This window comes from Armigeres subalbatus, chromosome 2, assembly GCF_024139115.2.
Source record: "Armigeres subalbatus isolate Guangzhou_Male chromosome 2, GZ_Asu_2, whole genome shotgun sequence".
NCBI classification, from domain to species: Eukaryota; Metazoa; Arthropoda; class Insecta; order Diptera; family Culicidae; genus Armigeres; species Armigeres subalbatus.
The window spans coordinates 64068624-64089296 of record NC_085140.1 but is presented as its reverse complement, the minus strand read 5'-3'; the positions used below and the strand labels follow the sequence as shown (position 1 = coordinate 64089296).

The following is a 20673-nucleotide window of genomic DNA, read 5'->3' as shown; positions in this document are numbered from 1 at the left end:
GGTCGACGCGGATGTTAAAAACATCCTTTCTATATCATCCTTCCTAAACATGCTTCCTTGCGCCATTTTAAATTTACTCACGAATGGGGCGACTCGGATCGGCAAGAGATCAAACAAACCGTAGCCGTATTTTGAATAGTCCTTATCACTGACGTCACTGAGAAGTTCTTCAGGATAGACAACGAAAATCTATCGAGGTTCTCCCCGAGCAGGTGTAAAATAGGAGCAAAGACGGCTTTGGCAGGTTTTGTTCAATTATTGTCAGGGAAGTTTTTGTTGACCAAATTTCATGAAATTTGCCCACAATATTCTTTGATATGCAAAGAATGTTTATGCCAAATTTGAGCATAATTAGTTATAGAAAACCCCCTGACAATAATAGAACAAAATCTGCCAAAGCCGTCATTCCCCCTATTCAAAATTTAGTGAAGAATATTGTAGAGGCCGTAGCCGTAGTATTATCGGTATTGAAGGAGGTTTCTTCGCCACTGTGAGGTATTCAAAAGCGGATAGTGATGGCACACTTATTTCCAGGAAACGTTTTATTCCAGCCTTTCACCCTTTGCACTAGTCGTTTAGAGTAACATTCGATCTGTATTCACTTTGGTCACAAAGTGTAGTTAGAGATTACACGGAGTTTACACCGAAGATTGCTTCAACAACGCGCTCGAGATTTGGTTCACGTAGAGGGTATCGACTTTAGGAGTTGTCTTTATTGCCTTTCGAGAGATGACTCTTCTGAACAGTCACAACCCACACATATTGATCTCTAGAATAGATAAAACAACTCATTCCATGTCGAGCTACCGTGCGAGACAGTCACTAGTCTTGTGCCTCCGGATCCTTGTTCGGTTTTTTCCTCGAGCTGAGTTTTTACCGTGTGAAAGTATCTAGTGGAGGATCTTTCTTAGCTTTGACTTAGAAGCGTGGCTTATTTGCGAAGCAATTAAATACCCGTCATTCAGTATTTCCCTTAAAAATCGCGTGTTTGAAGCCAGCGTCATCGTGCACATCTGTCGAGCTGAGCTTCATCGCTTCACCGCTTCATCGCGGCCCCGCGCGCGGCCTGTCTCCAGTGGTGCCAGTGTATTGTTCAGAGCAAGCAGACGTCGATCGGACCATCGCCATCAGCGCAGCCCAAGCCATCCGTTCGCTGTGTGCAGTTGGTGAGAAGACCAACACACACAACTCGTGGTTGGCTCCGTTCGTGCCACGTGCTACCGTACGGTGCATACTGCAGCAATCGTAGGCAGCTGTCTACGCATCAATAGAAAGTTGAGTAAATAAAATTTCCCCTTGTTGTTCCCCTTTTCTCTACCGTCTTAGTCGATAAGTTATTCTAGTTTGTCAGTAGTAAGTTTTTTTTTCTCATTTCCCCTCCCTGTAAGATACATAGTTATTTTTGCTTTAGTTAGTTGTAGTCATCTCCGTGTGATAAGTGTTCTTCCATTAATTGTGTGTGTGCCTCGCTGCAGCGGGACATTTGGTCCCCGCAATGCACGAAGGCGAAGGCGAAGGGGGCGCTTCGAATCCCTTGTCCGATGATCTATTGTTGCATTCTGGTATTCCACCCCACAGTAAAATGGAAATCAGCAACACCATCACCAATCCCCTTGTGAATAATGGTAATTTTGCCCTTGCGACCCCCCGCCTCAAGGCCTACCCTCTCGACTCTAGTGGGCCGTACGTTGTTTTCTTCCGACCCAAAGGCAAGCGATTGAATATCAGTCAGATCAGCAAAGATCTGGAAAAGCGTTTTTCGTCTGTCACGACCATTGACATGGTTGGGTCTAGTAAGCTGCGCGTCACATGTTCTGACCGCAAACAGGCCAATGAGATTGCTTCCTCTGAGCTCTTTACTCTTGAATACAAAGTTTATCTCCCTTCAGCAGTGTGTGAAATCGCGGGAGTGGTCACGGAGGGGAGCATGACATGCGATGATTTGAAACAAGGTTTCGGCCGTTTCAAAAATACTTCTCTGCCTCCTGTTGAGATACTGGACTGCAAACAAATGTATTCAGTGTCGCAGGAGGGGGAGAAACGAGTTTATTCGCCGTCAGACTCCTTCTGTGTGACCTTCTCGGGGTCCGCACTGCCTGACTATGTAGTGATTGGTAAACTTCGTCTACCTGTTCGGCTGTATGTACCGAAGGTGATGAATTGTGTTAACTGCAAGCAGCTGGGCCACACCGCTCAGTACTGTTGCAATAAACCTCGCTGTGCATCGTGCGGAGAGAAGCATGTGGATGGCGCGTGCAAGACGGCGCCGAAATGTGTTTATTGCAACGAAGGCCCACCACATGCTCTCGAAGCCTGCCCGACGTACATACAGCGGCGAATTCATCAGAAACGGTCTCTTCAGCAGCGTTCTCGACGAAGCTACGCCGAGATGCTGAAGAAGGCCGCTTCGCCGGTTGTTTCTGACACCATCTACTCGTCTCTTCCTCTTGACGATCAAGGCAGCTCTGACTCTGAAGTTGGAAATGGGGTTTCCTTTGTTTTCAAAGGCTCAACGAGGAAAAGAGTAAAACAGAGCCAGCGACCCTCGAAAAAGCCTCAGAAAACAGCCTCAAAGTGAGCCCCAATCTAACATGGTCAAATCACAAGCGGCCGGAAATACTCAGAAACGTTCTTCTTTTGTGGTTTCACATCAGGATGAACGAGAGTTTCCTCCGCTTCCGGGAACATCTAAAATCCCAGATGTCCTGAGTTTTTCGAATTTTCAGCCAGAAAGAGAGCATAGAGAACAAACGGAACAAACTCCGGGCACTCCTATGTTTACGCTTTCTGGCATCGTGGAGCTCATCCTCAACTTCTTTGACGCTTCCGACCCCGTGAAGAACATGGTCAAAGTTGTTCTTCCTATTCTGACTCCTCTTCTGAAGCAGCTGGCTTCAAAAATGCCCCTCCTCGAGTCATTCGTATCCTTCGATGACTAATTTCGTCGATAAGGCTCATATGATTTCGATTCTACAGTGGAACTGTCGAAGTATTCTTCCAAAATTAGATATTTTCAAATTTTTAGTTAACAAATTACAATGCGATGCTTTTGCTTTATGTGAAACATGGCTAACACCAGATGTGAGCCTTCATTTTCCAGATTTTAACATAATCCGCCACGATCGGGCAAATCGATATGGAGGGGTGCTTTTAGGGATCAAAAAACAGCACTCCTTCTATAGAGTCGATCTTGCACCGATGTCTGGCACCGAAGCTGTCGCATGTCAGGTGACTATTCGAGGAAAAGACCTCAGTATTGCCTCGATATATCTTCCTCCAAACACCGCGATATCTCGTAGAGATCTCTCGCACATATGCTCGGTTATGCCCGAGCCACGGTTGATCTTGGGAGATTTTAACTCCCACGGAACAGGCTGGGGGGAACTGTACGATGACAACCGTTCATCAATGATATACGACCTCTGCGACGACTTCAATATGTCAATTTTGAATACAGGAGAAGTTACACGAGTGGCTCCTCCAGCAAGAGATAGCCGTCTAGATCTTTCCATTTGTTCGAGCTCATTATCGTTGGACTGTACTTGGAAGGTGGTCCAAGATCCCCATGGTAGTGATCATTTGCCGATCGAAGTCTCGATTTCCAATGGACGTAATCAATCTATTTCTATCGACCTCTCATATGACCTCACGAAGCACATCGATTGGGGAAAATATGCAGACGCCATCATTGATGGCGTGGAGTCGATAGATGCACTTCCCCCGCGACAAGAGTACGAGTTTCTATCCAAGTTGATCCTTGAAAGCGCTCTTCAGGCACAACGCCGGCCGGTGCCAGGAGCTTCGGTTCGTAGGAAACCACACAGTCCGTGGTGGGATGTCGAGTGTACACAACTTTATCGCGAGAAATCACACGCGTTTAAAGAATTTCGGAAACACGGTTCGATCGTTCTCTACAAACGGTACATCGCGCTCGAGATCCAGTTCAAGAAGCTGGTCAAAGTAAAGAAACGCGGATATTGGCGCACTTTTGTTGAAGGTCTATCTCGCGAGACCTCAATGAAAACTCTGTGGACCGTCGGGAGAAGAATGCGCAACGCGTCGTCCGTAAACGAAGATCGTGAAAGCTCGTCGCGGTGGATACTCGACTTCGCAAAGAAAGTGTGTCCAGATTCGGTACCGGTGAAACAAGAGCTACGTGATGCTTTTGCTGAAAGGGATGATATGGATCGACCCTTTTCGATGATTGAATTCTCGCTTGCTCTCCTTTCATGTAACAATTCCGCTCCAGGGATGGATAGAATCAGGTTCAATTTGCTCAAAAACCTCCCAGACGTCGCGAAGAGGCGCCTATTGAGTTTGTTCAATCGATTACTGGAGTGTAACATTGTTCCAGATGACTGGAGGCAAGTGAGAGTGATAGCCATCCAGAAGCCCGGAAAACCCGCGACGGATTGTAACTCGTATCGTCCCATCGCGATGCTGTCCTGTCTTCGGAAGCTGTTGGAAAAGATGATTCTCTTCCGGCTAGACACATGGGTTGAATCGAATAGCTTGTTGTCAGATACACAATTTGGTTTCCGTAGGGGAAAGGGAACGAACGACTGTCTTGCGTTGCTTTCTTCAGAAATTCAGCTTACTTTCGCTAAAAAAGAGCAAATGGGCTCCGTTTTTTTGGACATTAAGGGGGCTTTTGATTCAGTTTGCGTCGATATCTTATCCGACAAACTCCACTCGTGTGGTCTTTCACCAATTTTGAACAACTATTTGTACAGTTTGTTGTCAGAGAAGCGAATGAGTTTTTCTCATGGTGACTCGGCAACTTCACGAATTAGCTACATGGGTCTCCCCCAGGGCTCATGTTTGAACACCCTTCCTTACACTTTTTATGTCAGAGACATTGATGAATGTCTCATGCCAAATTGCTCGTTAAGACAGCTTGCAGATGATTGTGTTGTATCCGTTTCGGGGCCAACAGCGATTGATCTGCAAGGACCATTGCAAGATACTTTGGACAATTTGTCTACTTGGGCTTTAAAGCTGGGTATCGCATTCTCTCCGGAGAAAACTGAGATGGTTGTCTTTTCAAAAAAACATAAGCCGGCAAAGTTTCCGCTCCAACTGATGGGTAAGGCAATCACTCATAGCATGTCTTCTAAATACCTCGGGGTCTGGTTCGACTCGAAATGCACCTTCGGGAAGCACATTGTGTATCTGACACAAAAATGCCAGAAACGGATCAACTTCATGCGATCAATAACCGGAACATGGTGGGGAGCGCATCCCGAAGATCTTATCACGTTGTATCGAACAACCATTTTGTCGGTCCTCGAATACGGTAGTTTCTGCTTCCAGTCCGCGGCTAAAACACATATGCTGAAGCTTCAACGGATTCAGTACCGCTGTCTCCGTATCGCGTTAGGTTGTATGAATTCGACTCATACGATGAGTTTGGAAGTACTTGCGGGAGTACTGCCGCTGACAGATCGTTTCGCGGAATTATCGCTCCGGTACCTCATCCGCTGTGAGGTTCTCAATCCATTGGTCATTGACAACTTCGAGAAGCTGCTCGAACAAAACCCTCAATCTCGATTCATGAGTATTTACCACTGGTACATAACGCTGGAGGTAAGCCCATCTTTGGTTGACACCAATCGTGCTAACTTCTTAGACTCTTACAGTTCCTCTGTTACTTTTGATCTGTCCATGAAGCAGGAGGTTCATGGAATACCAGACTTTCTGTGTGCGGAGGTCATTCCTCCAATATTTGCAAGCAAATACGGTCACGCTAGCGAGGAGAGAAGTTTTTTCACAGACGGGTCAAAAATGGATGACTCCACTGGTTTCGGTGTTTTTAACGTTTTTCATAGCGCCTACTTTAAGCTGAAAGAGCCTAGTTCCGTGTATACTGCTGAGCTAGCAGCTATACACTATTCACTCGAGCATATCGCATCCCTACCTCCTGACCACTTCTTCATCTTCACCGACAGTCTAAGTTCATTGGAGGCTGTTCGGTCAATGAAACCGGTGAAGCACTCAGCGTATCTTCTAAACGGGATAAAGAACGCTTTGAGTGTTTTATCAAAACGGTCATTCACAATCACCATGGCTTGGGTCCCTTCTCATTGCTCGATCCCGGGAAATGAGAAAGCGGACTCTTTGGCTAAGGTGGGCGCTATGGAAGGTGATATTTACGATCGGCAAATCACCTTCGATGAATTTTTCTCATTAGTTCGTCAGGAAACCTTGAACAGCTGGCAACAGAAATGGACAAATGGGGAGATGGGTAGATGGCTGTACTCAATTCGCCAACAGGTGTCGAGGCGGCCATGGTTCAAAAAATTGAATTTGGGACGAGGCTTCATTCGAACCATGTGTCGTCTAATGTCCAATCACTACACTTTAAATGCACATCTTTTTCGAGTAGGGCTCTCAGAAGGCAATCTCTGTGTTTGCGGCGCAGATTATCAAGACATTGACCATGTTGTGTGGGCGTGCGAGGAGCATCGTGGCCCCAGATCAGCGCTAACTGAACATCTTCGGGTCCGAGGAAGGCAGCCAAAGCCTATTAGAGAAGTGTTGGCGGGTCTTGATCTCGAATACATGTCCCTTGTCCACCAATTTTTGAAAGTTGCTGATGTTAGACTGTAATCGTTGTCCACCCGTCCCTTTAGCTGTCGTAATCCCTTAAGAATGTCTTCCTCTTGTTGTGTACCAAAAAACATTTGTCTCGTTACAGAAGTGAAACATCGCTAAATCCTTCGCTAAACTGTGTGAACATCAGCATTGTAATTAATTAAGCACCTAAATTCCCTTCCTTTCCTATTGTATAATTGTATTCCCTAACCTCGACCAAACCGCGAGTCTTTCGGTTCCCCAAAACTAACATTAGTGTATAATAATCATGAAAAATTGTATTCCGGCTCCGTAACGCTTCACGGCAAATGAGCCTTCCAAATAAATGATAGTTAAAAAAAAAAAAAAATAGATAAAACAACTCTCTTCCGTTAACCCGTTATCAACTACAGTAATAATGATGTTTGCAACAAGAATGGTGTTACTTTGGATCGTATGGATCACAATTCTGTGTGGTAGGACGCCAACATTCAAGAATTTCTTCCTCTGCGTTGGTGGGACGCCTGCAAGGAGAATGGTCTTATTGTGGATCCGATGGATCACAATTCTGCGTGGTGGGACGCCCGCATACAAGTATACAAGCATACACAGTAAAATAGTCGTGTGCTTGAAGAGAATAAAAGCATCAGTACAAGCAGTCATGATTAGTAATTCAAGTGAAATAATGTTATTGGAAATGATACTTCCATTGCAAGTGTCGAGGCGCCAATTGCACGGGAGTGTCTTGAGAGTGATCTTGCATACAGAGGTTCGGCACCCATAATGTTGTGTCGATTACGAAGATAAATGCTCACAGTACGATAATGTGCCGGAAATAATCGTTTGCTTCGAAATGCCCTTATGAAAGAGTAGCGACATAATACGTAATACGATAAAAATGTTTTTGTTTTCTTCCAGAAGTACAAGGTTTTAGCCATTTTTTTTAAAAGAAGAGGGACGATGTGTAGCTTGGACATGCTTATAACATGAACACGCCTAACAGTCCACTTTACTTAGTCATACCACCAGGGCTTTGCAGAAATCGCTATCAATAAATAACGAACAACGATAAAAGAGAGAAAAAATCCCTTCGAATCATAACAAGTATACAAGTTGGCAAAAACTGATTCGGATAGGCGGCCCCTACTGAGTGTGTTAGATAAAACGCTTTGTTCTCGCTGATTTCATGTTGGGGTTAATTTTTTTTCACACAGCTGTGCAAACAGCCGCAATTGGGGCTTTAAAAATGTTTTATCGTAACAGCTTCCGAAAAATGTCTCTCGCTGTATGCTACTTATCGAGAATGTATGGAGTCATGACAAATAGTTGAAAATCAGTATTTTCAGAACAATTCAAAGACTTTTCCTTGATCCTTCCAGAAAAATCCATTCAGAAAAGCTGACATATTATCGTTCAAAGTCTATCATATGTTAGTGACCGTCTCCGATTTTCGCAATCGCAAAGTGTACCCCAATATAGAAAATACAGATGCTACTACGGTAGTCCTACGTAAAAAAAAACCCAGACTAATCCACCTTGCAGGGATGATGCCTTTCTCATACATTATAAAATAAATTAAAAAATCACATTAGATTTTTTTTTCGATTATTTTGCATGTTTTTGCATTGATTAAAATGCATTGCCTCCATTAAAAAAAATCGCGTTTGAAATTTTGTCTGAGGACCTTGGGGAAAAAACAATGATTTTTAAATAATTACGAAATTCAATGTCCGGTCGATTTTCAATAGCAAACAATGAAACCGCATTCCCCGTCGAATGCAACTTGTTGCGAGTAAATCGGATAATCCTAAGTACCAAAAAGTATGTCTACAAAATGTGTACACTTACCCACATACACACATACAGACAGCATCTAAGTTCGTCCAGCCTAGTAGATCGGTATATAACACTATAGGTCTCCGGGCTTTCTATCAAAAGTTATTTTTGGGAGCAATCATAAAGCCTTTTGGTACAACTTTGTTGTACGAGAAAAGCAAAAAGCAGACGTAGAAAGGCTGCTGCAAATCAAACGAAATAATCCAACCAGTAAAATGGATAGATCATATTACCCCCATGTGAAGAAAGAAAGATCTTTAGTTCTCTTTTCTCCACCGTCGAAAGTGATATCGCAATTAAGTATGTAAATCAGACAACCTCAGGGCTAGCAGACACCACTCACAGCCCTACCCTTCAATGGTCTTGCATCACGCACCGATCACTCAGCCTTGCTTCATGCAAGATGCAACCGCATTATCATCATCAGCATCATCATAACCATCTCGAGACAATGATATATGAATCACGCAAAGAAGCTTTCCACCACAGCTCACCGTAGGAGTTGGCTTTCAAGCAGATCAAATTTCTGGATCGCTCCAATCCAGACGGTAGTGTCATAATCTCTACCATTGAAACGACGACCGAGTTTACTTTGGAATTGAAACCCATCAAGCTCTGAGTGGTACGCGACGACGGAAGCTTTTGTGGTTGTATGGTTGATGAAATTTACAATTCTAATTTCGACAAGCGGTTCTGTGCAGAATAGATGAGGTTTGTGGGAAAGTTGAAATGTTTATTAAGACCCTTCACTACAACCGACTGACGGAACCACAACATCCTTGAAGCAATTATCTGGCCAAATATGGTATGTTGTAGGTCTCTCATCCTCTCTCCCTATTCATACCTTATAAATACCGAATAATAGGAGGTTATCGATGGGAACCAGACGACAATCGAATTTACATAACAATTAAGTACTATCACTTATTTTTGATAGTTACTTATGATGAACGAAACACGTAACCGCTTTCGTTCACATCTGCACATGTCGACCTCATCACGTCTGCACACTGGGTGGATGGTAAAAGCAGAGTATGACTTTGTTTCGGTTGGCTAGACGAGATAATTTTAGCACACGCAAAAAAAAACTTGACATAATTGGTTAATGGCAGTTTTTCTTTGTGCAACGAGGAAGCGAGAACCTTTTCTCGTTCGGGGAAAAAGCGTTCAAAAACTTATCGGATGCATGCATCTTCGTAGACAGATGATCCATGAAGTGGCTGATGAAAAAAGTTATGATTAAGCCCAATTAATCAAATAACAAATGTACTAATGTGCCTGAAGCGTCTCATGAAGTGATCCTCAATAGATTCAAATTTTCACAAAATTATTCTCTGTATAATTTGGAACACTGGCTAATGAAAAATTTCAATCTTGAGAAAATGACCTCGACTTCGATAATTTGCCGTTTATATGGACCTTTGGGTTTGTAGATTCCGAGAACGACTAACGCACATTACCAGAAATATCGAAAACAACTTGTCTTCATTTACAGTCATCACTAATAAACTTGTAATTATCTTTGTTTTTTCCTTGCAGGAAATGTGAAACCACACAGTGCTCAACCTTTGCTGCAAAACAAAACTCTTCCTGCACTGCCAACTGTCCCATTACTTGCACTTAAAAGAATCTGACTTGGAGCACGCGCGCGGATCCAATCGATTGTGAGACTTGTTTCCCTTGTACAGCTCCAATTAACATGCGCGTTCCATTTCCCACATGGAAATCAAGTAACAATTCTGCCAATCCCGCCATCGTTATCTCAAAACTATCGTTTGAAGGAGACAGAAAAAAAATGCATTAACGTGTTCGCCCTAACTATTGATCCATGAAGAGGTAGTGCTCCATTGCCAGCCGTCAAACGATTCGCTGGAAAATCGTGCCCAAGAGCTTTGCTCGAGAAGAGTCTCACTCAACCAGCTCGTTGCCGTCTTGAACCAGCAACGTGATCGAAAGTGAAAACAAATATACATAACATACCGTCACCTTAATGCCTCTTATTTGGTTGATCGTTGGAGGAATTGCTCGATTAGAAACGACTTGTGTCCGCCTCGATGGCTCATTTCGGCTTAACTGTTGTGGCGTGGTTTTGTCGAGCCTAAGTGGTATGAGAAGAGAGTGTTGCCCGATAATGTGATTTTGGTCAGTTAACCGATGTGTGATGATCTTATTGATGGAAAGTTCAAAATAAATCGTAAATTTTAGTTTCATGCCTGGTAATCTTCGGTCGTAGTCTAAATGGTAGTGATCCACTTTGATCCAGGCGACGACGAAGACGCAAAGGTCGGATTGTGTAAACGTTCGACAGTGATGATTGAGTTTGAGCTCGGAAGTCGACTGTAGTGCTTGAAAGTGACAGTGAATCATTCGGAATGCCATTGCTCGTGTCAATGGCCGGATTAGTTTTGGGAAGCATTTGAAGAGAAAAGTGTCTGTCTGAAGAAGCGCCATGGAAGCGGACGTCCTGAATGCGTTGAACACGCAAACGGCGTATATTCCCGGTGGGAGGGACCACGATGGACATCCCCTGATTGTGATTCCGGTGCCATTCTACGACAATCTTCCGTGGATGAAGGGATTTCTTGAGAAGACCGTCAACTACATTTTGTCGTCGCTGAGGTAAGTTTGAGTTTATAATCTACATGACTGAATAAAAAAAATGATTGTCACATTCAACAGCTCGGATACCATCGCTAATGGCTTCGCGGTTATCCTGGACGCCCAGAAATGCTCTTGGCGGTCGACTCGCCAATACATCCGACATGTGCAGACACTTTTTGGATCCAACTTGGATAGCTTTCTCGTTATCCGACCGGATGCGTTCTGGGAGAAGAATCGTGTCGAGAACTGCACCCGCCAACATCGCCCAGGAGAGGTAAGATATCTTTGATTTTAAACCAGATCACATCTGCAGATAATAGCGAGGTATTATATAAGCCAAAACCTTGGATTCAACTGTGACACGGTCAGTGTAGTGTGATTTTTATTCCTTTATTTCGCAAAAAAAAAAATATATTGAAAGTTAATTTATGTACCAAAAGTTAGAGTATACGCTTCAATGCGTTAGAATTCAAAACTAGAAATAGTATTCACCAAGTTATGGTGATTCACTCTCTATGGATGCGTATGTATGTACGCCGCGGAGGCTTGACTAGAAGAGGCAAAGTCATGGCTTTCTGCTCGCCAATTGACACGCTGATGTGTGATTCTATTAACACACGCTGAAGGCATTTTACTCAAACCCCACATTTCCCTTCTTCTCTAATTAAAAACGCAAAAAAATCTTCTAGCATAAGATTCAATGCTTGTTTTTCTTCTGGGTTATTTAAATGAGACGAAGGTGAACATCGGTTGCAATCAGGGTAGAAATATTTCACAGTCAATGCAGTGAAAAACATGGATCTCAGTATAATCTGCTGTCGCCTTCATCGCCGCCGTGGTGAGTGCGACTGGGTGCAGCCGAAAAATCATTTCCAACACCGATCATTCAATTTCGCATTCAGCCACTCACAAGTCGCTCTGACATGCTGCTCAGTTCGCACCTTACCGTATGACTGTGAGTGGCCCATTTAAACGCGTGGTGATTTTTTTCAATTTACTGGGTGAATGTGTACATTTTGCTGTGGTAAATTTCATCTTCGCGGCGCTGTGGGTGATGTGAGTTCTGTTGTTTACTTTTCTGCCTCTCCGGGAATGTGAGGTTGATTTCAAAGCAGGAAGAAAATAAAAAAATGATATAAAAAAATATCACCTTCATCCAGTGCTGCCGATTATTTACAACCCTGGTTGCAATTGAGCAACTGGTTAACTCCAATGAAAACTTGAAAAATCAACTTGACTCAACATCATGGTTTTAACACCAGATCAATGATTCAGAGTGTGGGTTCCCAAACTGTGGGTCGCGATAGATAAAACGTGATTCATACTTTCGTTGGTAGATTAGAGAACAACAAATTTACGAAGCCTTGTTTTGTTTGTCAAATACAATGACAATTTCTTCCAAAAAACATTCCAAATCTTACTCAAATGCAATCCAAAACTAAGCGGTGTTGAACTTCATTACTAATAAGATTTAAGAACAACCTAATAAAGATAAGAAAATCCACGCGAATCAAAATTCAATCCAAATCAAATCCAAATGCAAATTCAATCCAAATCTAATAAAATTCAATCCAATACAAATCCAATCCAAATCCAATCCAATCCAAATTCAATTCAAATCTAAATCCAATCCAATTCCAAACCAAATTCAATACAAAGCCAATCCAAATCCAATTCAAATGCATTCCAATTCTTTACATTTTTCCCACTTTCCGAATAGCTTGCGTTGCCGTTAAACTATATACGAAACATGTGTGATATTAAAATATGATGTTCTAGGATCTCCGAACTGTACTGGAATTTGAATCAAATGGTCTATCGAAGGCTTCCATGATGTCCACGGCCAAGGTATCAACCCAATTATATCCTCCAAGTTTTTGTCTTTCCCTTGCGTCTCAAAACCAGGCATTTGGAATGTTGTAAGATCTCCAAATTGACCTGGAGTTTGCGTAAAATGGTCTTTCGAATCAACCAAGGCTTCAATGATGTCCCCTGCCGCGGTATTAACCCAATTATGTCCCTCCCTTATTTATTTTTCACTTGCGTCTCAAATCCAGGCATTTGAGATGTTGTAAGATCTCCGAATTGTCCTGGATTTTGAGTAAAATGGTCTATCGAATCAACCAAGCCTTCCATGATGTCCTCTGCCGTAGTATAAACTTTATTATGTCCTCCGAGTATATGTCTTCCACCTGCGTCTCAAATCCAGGCATAGGAGATGTTGAAAGATCTTCAAATGGTCCTGGAGTATGAGAAAATGGTCTATTGAATCTACCAAGGCTTTCATGATGCTTCCAGCCACGGTATCAACCCAATTATGTCCTCCGAGTATTTGTCTTTCACTTGCGTCTCAAATCCAGGCATTTGAGATGTAGTAATATCTCCAAATTGTCCTGAAGTTTGAGTAAAATGGTCTATCGAATCAACCAAGGCTTCCATGAAGTCCCCAACCGCGGCATCAACTCAATTATGTCCTCTGAATATTTGTCTCTCACTTGCGTCGCAGTTTCAGGCAATTGAGATGTTGTAAGATCTCCAAATTGGTCCGGTATGAGTAAAATGGTCTATCGAATCAACCATGGCTTTCATGATGTCCCCAGAGGCGGTTTCAACCCAGTTATGTCCTCCAAGTATTTATATTTTATTTGCGTCTCAAATCCAGGCATAGGAGATATTGTAAGATCTCCAAATTGTCCTGGAGTTTGAGTAGAATGGTCTACCGAATCAACCAAGGATTCCATGATGTCTCCTGCCGCGGTATTAACCCAATTATATCCCTCCCTTATTTATTTTTCACTTGCATCTCAAATCCAGGCATTTAAGATGTTGTAAAGATTTCCAAATTGTCCTGGATTTTGAGTAAAATGGTCTATCGAATCAACCAAGGCTACCATGAAGTCTCCAGCTTGTCTTTTACTTGCGTCTCAAATCCAGGCAAATGAGATGTTGTAATATCTCCTAAATGTCCTGGAGTTTGTATGAAATAGTCTAGCAAAACAACCAAGACTTCCATGCTGTTTCCAGCAGCGGTATAAACCTAATAATGTTCTCCGAGTCTTTAAGTTCCACTTACGTCACAAATCCAGGCATATGAAATGTTGAAAGATATTGTCCTAGAGTTTGAAACAAATGGCCTACCGTATCAAATAATGCTTCCATAATGTCCCAAGCCGCAGTTTCATCCCAATTATTTCCTCCGAGTATTTGTCTTCCACTTGCGTCACAAATCCAGACATATCAGATGATGGAAGATCTCCAAATTATTCTGGAATTTAAATCAAATGGTCTACCGAATCTACCAAGACTTCCATGAAGTCCCTAGCCACGGTATCAACTCAATTACGTCCCCCGAGTATTTGTCTTTCTCGTGCGTCACAAATCCAGGCATATGAGATGTTGTAAAATCTCCAAATTATTCTGGAGTTTGAATCAAATGGCCTACCGAATCAACCAAGGCTGCCATGATATTTTCAGCCACGATATCAACCCAATTTATTGGACATAATTGTTTTTAAATTACTTACCAAATGAACCACGACTTGCAAATCAACCCTGCCTTGAAATATGTCTCCAGCAGATGTTTTTATCCAATCCTCCGAGCCCATGCACATGTTTGGTACATAAAAATGCGATGTTATTAGTCCCCCAAATTGCCCTGGATGTGGATCAAGTAGTCTGTCAACCAAATCAACCTCGCCTGGATTTCAAATCTCTCTAATAAAGATAAAAAAAAAAAAACCTCGCCTGGAACTATGTCTCCAGCGAACATATGTATCTAATCATGTCCTCCGTGCCTATGCACACATTTATTCGAGTCAAGTACGAGACACTAAAGAAGGCCTCACGTATCTGGTAAGTTACAATTACAAATTGTCTTATGACAAGTGATTACCCTATCAGCACAATTCACATTGATTCAGTTGCGGTAACTTATATATATATAACCAAATTCAGTCATGTATGAGTATTAGCAACTGATTCACATCATGTGTATTGCCCGGGTATGCATATATATGTATAAGATATTCTACATTTTTTTTTAATGCACCAATTCAATTATGACTAAGGCATGTAATAAGCTAGTTTATAAAATATATTTATTGCGTGGACATGAAACTTGATGGGTATACTGTCAGTAACCGCAAGTCAAACTTATCTGTATATGAGGGCCATATACAGATAAGACTGACTTGCGGTAAGCGGAAGTATATGTCTAAATGAAAAAAAAATGTTGTTTTAGATTTATACGAGTTACAAGATAAGTCAAGGCTTTCAGATATCATCAGCAACGACATAAAACAAATCGTGTCTTTCTTTCTTTTCTATGTACAAAACATACAAATTATCAAATTCACATTTTTATTCGATTTCAAAGTGATATTTCAATGTTTGAACACTCCAATTCGCATTAATTATTCTTACAATCCTCACAAACTTCACGATAAATTTTAACCCGATGCGTTTGACAAACACAAGAACCGCATGATGAGCAAAACAATTTGCTTCTCGTCTTCTGTTTCGTACAATAATAGCACACTATACGTTCCATTCTAGTGTCTTCTTCCGTTTACCTCGAGGACACCATTACTAGAACCTTATTGTACCAATTTGATCAATGATGATCGGATTTAACGAGACGTGCCCGAAATTCGACTTTGACTGACAAAGTGATGTTCTTAAAATTGAGGTTTTTAGAGTACAGTTTCATTAAGACAAACATACACTTTCGGATGATTATAATAATAATAATAAACAATAAACATCATAAATAAAGTACAACATCTCATATGCCTGGATTTGTAATGCAAGTAAAAGACAAATTGGAGATCTTACAACACCTCAAATGCCTGGATTTGAGACGCAAGAGAAAGACAAGTACTCGGAGGACATAAATGGGTTGATACCGTGCTGGGGGCATCATGGATGCCTTGGTTGATTCAATAGACCATTTTACTCAAACTTCAAGACAATTTGGAGATCATACAACATCTCATATGCCTGGATTTGAGACGCAAGTGAAAAATTAATACTCGGAGGACATAATTGGGTTGATACTGCGGCTGGGGGCATTTGATTCACATTCCAGGACAGTTCGGTGATCCTAGAACATCATAATTTATTGGCACACATGTTTCGTGCATAGTTTACATTTATTTTAACAAGTTCGCAGTAGACTTGAACATTAGACTGCTTGAAAACATTTCCTGAAGCTCCATACATCCTGTAGTATAAAGTGGTTCCTAAAGGCACCGAATTATCATCGTATGCATAGTAGGGATGCTCAAAATGTGGGCTTATGTTCCAGGTGATGTTTTTTATGTGTTATTTAATCATTTCCAGCATCACTATATGAATAGATATCGTTTTTGGTAAAAAACCCAGATTAATCCACCTAGCGGTGATGGTGCCTTTCTCGTTCGTTCAAAAGGTTTGGAAAAATCTAAAATAACTCCAATATGTGGATTGGTCTTATTTTTCATATTTGTTTATACGCATAAAAAAAATTCTCGCCAAACGCAATTTGTTGCAAACAAATCGGATGAGCATAAGAGCAAAAAATGGCATTTTATTTAGTAGTTTTAAAATTAGTATTTTCGCCATAACTTCTGACCCAATTGTACGATCCAGCCAAGTTTCCAGGGGCGTCTCGTGGACTTCTGGTACACCTGTTCTACCACCCTGTTCCATGTATCAAGCTGAGTGGTTTCGTATGAAAGTTGTACGTTTATTCTAATATTACAATCTTTTCTTGTACATCTCAACCAAATATTAGAGAAGAGAAAAAATCATGTAGAAAGGATTTACAAAACAATAAACAACTTATTAATCTCTTTTGTTCCAAAAATCTTTTAAATTAGGATGCACTTAAAATTTAAAACTATCGCAAGTCGTCCGAAATTTATCTTTCAAATCCGCTTTTTCGCCATTCGGGGTACATGGGACTTATCGCCGCTAATATTTAAACTTTTACATATTTTGTTGCTATGAAAGAAATCTTATTAACCATTATTAGTATAATTGTTTGATGCGACCCAAGATTGTGACGACCAATGAGTCACATTTAGAAGCTGTTGTCACATTTAGAAGAAATGTTTTCCAGTTATTTAATTTTTCAAATTTAGTGAATTTAGTTTTCTCTATATTGATTGATTCTGAGTATTCGTAAAAAAACATTATTTGATGTATCTTTTGAAAAATCAAACATTAATTATTGTTTTTGATGCATATTCATCAGGAGAAAAAAGAAAAACAAACTGTTCCCAATCATCGGAGTATGATATGAGAACGAAAGCGTGCGCGCGCCTTTCGGCAAAGCACAGCCCGACACTTCGACCGAGTCTAACCGAAAGTACGTCGCGTCGTTGATTGTTCTTGCAGCGCGTCGAACGGGTTGGACTCCTGCGCAGCATAGCAGATCTTGCATCTAAACGTGCTTGCTTCGCATGCGAAAGAGGATGATGTGAAGAAACGGAGAAAGCTGGCAACGCTCACGCTGGTTCTCTAAGCGCGGAGAACGAGTGAGTATACCAAGGAGGAAATCATTTCAAACCATTTGTCATGGCGCAAAACATTAAATTTTACTTCTGGCAGCGCTGCTGTTGGTTCTTCATTATAAATCGTACAACTGGGAAAAGCTTTCTATGTGATCTGGTGTGGTGTGTCGGAGAAACACATATTTAGCTGCAATTTGACTGTACGCCAAGCATGTAGCGTTGACTTGATCTGACGCAATATTTTGTTTCGTTAGATATTAAACCGTCATTAGAAATATTACGTGGAACTTTGTTTAAATAATTTTACTGAGTAAATTATTTGTCCTAATAATTAATTGCCAAGAAATTAATTTCCTACTTCTGAACTAAAAATGGTTACCTGTTCCATGAACAGGTAGAACCTATAGACGAAGCGCCTCTGCAAGTTTCTATAGGAAACAATGGGACAAGATTCTGCGTCGAATGCAATCTGTTGCGAGCGACCTGAGAAGCACACATATTGCACATCAATCACAGTAACTTATATATGACCGGATTCATTCACAATATGGTTACTGCAACCAGATTTGTTTAACTTATGTTGCTTGGAGAATAGATGAAGTCTAAGTGCTAAAATAGTGAGCTAGACTTTTTTAAACTCTTTTTCACAATAAATAGTAATTTGACCATAACTTCTAAGCCCATAGTCCGATCTGTTCAATTTTTAATAGGAAACAATGAGACATTCTGCGTCGAATGCAATTTAATGCGAGCAAATCGGTTGAGGAAAAAGGCCTGAAAATAATAGCGATTTCTCCATAAAAAAACCCAGATTAATCCACCTAGCGGTGATGGTGCCTTTCTCGACCTTCGTAAAATGTGTGTGCTTGAAAAAAGATGAGCTAGTGGCTAGGAGTAAAAAAGACAAATTTCTTTGTCCGTTCTATGAAAATCAGATTATTTATGGCAAAGATATTGTAGATCCAGTTGAAAACCGAAAATCATATTTTGTCCCATTTCCGGATGTCGCAACTGCATCGCGAGTGGTGCCCGACTATGGCACAGTTGCGCACTACTCGCGATGCAGTTGCAACATCCGGAAATGCAAGAAAATGCGATTTCGCGGGACCTCGGTTCGGTTTTCAGCTTGATCTACAATATGCTAATAAGAATTTCGACATTTTTGTTTATTTTTCCAATCTTTTTGACGTACATAACCCTGTTTTATTTCACCCAGTCATATATTTTAAGGATATCACTTTTTGATGTTAGTTGAACTGAAGCTCCGACTACACAAAAAGAAAACGAAAATGTCATTCCCATCACGCGAGCGGAGGGCAATATTTGTTATGATATAAATCTCATGACCGTCTTTCTGCCAAACTCCCGTATGAAGAGGGAGAGACAGAGACATCATCTCAGTTCGTCGAGTTGAATCGATTGGTATTTAACACTATGGGTATCCAGGCCTTCTGTAAAAGTTTGGTTTTTGGAGCGAACATACAGCCTTTTCGTATAAAAAGGCTAAAATGGTGTTTCGGCCATATCTTCCGATCCCATAGTCCAATCTAGCCAATTTTCAATAGGAAACAATGGGACAGGATTCTGCGTCGAATGCAACTTGTTTCGTGTGAATCGATTAAGGTTAGGTGTCCGAAAAATAGGTGACATTTTTTGTGATTTTTATGAAAAAAGGTATTTTGGTCATAACTTCCAATCCCATAGTCCGACCTGTCCAATTTTTAATAGGAAACAATGGGAAAGGATTTTGCGTCGAATGCAATTTGTTGCGAGCAAATCGGTTGAGAATAAGTGCCTGAAAAATGAGTGACATTTCTTACGCAATATTTTCGTATGAATTTGTATTTTGGCCTTAACTCTCGATCCCATAGTCCGATCTGGCCAATTTCAAATAAGAAATAATGAGACAGGGTTCTGCGTCGAATGCAACTTGTTGCGAGCAAATCGGTCGAGGATAAGTGTCCGAAAATGAGTGACATTTTTACGCGATTTTTTTGTATGAATTTGTATTTTGGCCATAACTTTCGATCCCATAGTCCGATCTGGCCAATTTCAAATAGGAAACAATGGGACAGGATTCTGCGTCGAATGCAACTTGTTGCGAGCAAATCGGTTGAGGATAAGTGCCCGAAAAATGAGTGACATTTTTTACACGATTTTTTCGTATGATTTTGTGTTTTGGCCATAACTTTTGATCCCATAGTCCGATCTGGCCAATTTCAAATAAGAAATAATGGGACAGGATTCTGCGTCGAATGCAACTTGTTGCGAGCAAATCGGTTGAGGATAAGTGTCCGAAAATGAGTGACATTTTTACGCGATTTTTTTGTATGAATTTGTATTTTGGCCATAACTTTCGATCCCATAGTCCGATCTGGCCAATTTCAAATAGGAAACAATGGGACAGGATTCTGCGTCGAATGCAGCTTGTTGCGAGCAAATCGGTTGAGGATAAGTGCCCGAAAAATGAGTGACATTTTTTACACGATTTTTTCGTATGATTTTGTGTTTTGACCATAACTTTTGATCCCATAGTCCGATCGGGCCAATTTCAAATAGGAAATAATGGGACAAGATTCTGCGTCGAATGCAACTTGTTGCGAGCAAATCGGTTGAGGATAAGTGCCCGAAAAATGAGTGACATTTTTTACACGATTTTTTCGTATGATTTTGTGTTTTGGCCATAACTTTTGATCCCATAGTCCGATCTGGCCAATTTAAAATAGGAAACAATGGGACAGGATTCCGCGTCGAATGCAACTTGTTGCGAGCAAATCGGTTGAGGATAAGTGCCCGAAAAATGAGTGACATTTTGTTGAGTAGTTTTGCACACACACACACACATACACACACACATACACACACACACACACACACTGCGGTATGGAGTCCCAGCTTGGGGTAATGCGCTGGAAACCAAGCGGAACCGTAGAAGGCTACAAAGTGCGTTCCGGCTGATGGCTATACGAGTCGCGAGCGCCTACAGAACGATCTCGTCGGAGGCAGTATGCGTTATCGCCGGGATGGTCCCTATCTGCATCAGCCTAGCGGAAGATATTGAGTGCTATCATCGGAAAGACACGAGAAATGTGAGAAAGATGGAGAGAATCCGTTCAATGGAGAGGTGGCAGCATGAATGGGACAGTACAGACAATGGGAGGTGGACCCA

General features: G+C 41.4%; 1 protein-coding gene across 1 annotated transcript in view; it reads left to right on the top strand.

Annotated features, from left to right (window-relative positions):
• LOC134208757 (SEC14 domain and spectrin repeat-containing protein 1-B) overlaps nt 1-20673 on the top strand; it is a 123556-nt gene that overhangs the window by 36437 nt on the left and 66446 nt on the right. The window contains exons 2-3 of the mRNA XM_062684655.1: nt 9949-11028; nt 11089-11284. Of these exons, the coding sequence (XP_062540639.1) occupies nt 10859-11028; nt 11089-11284 (366 nt within the window). The 5' untranslated portion in view covers nt 9949-10858. The remainder of the gene's footprint in view (nt 1-9948; nt 11029-11088; nt 11285-20673) is intronic.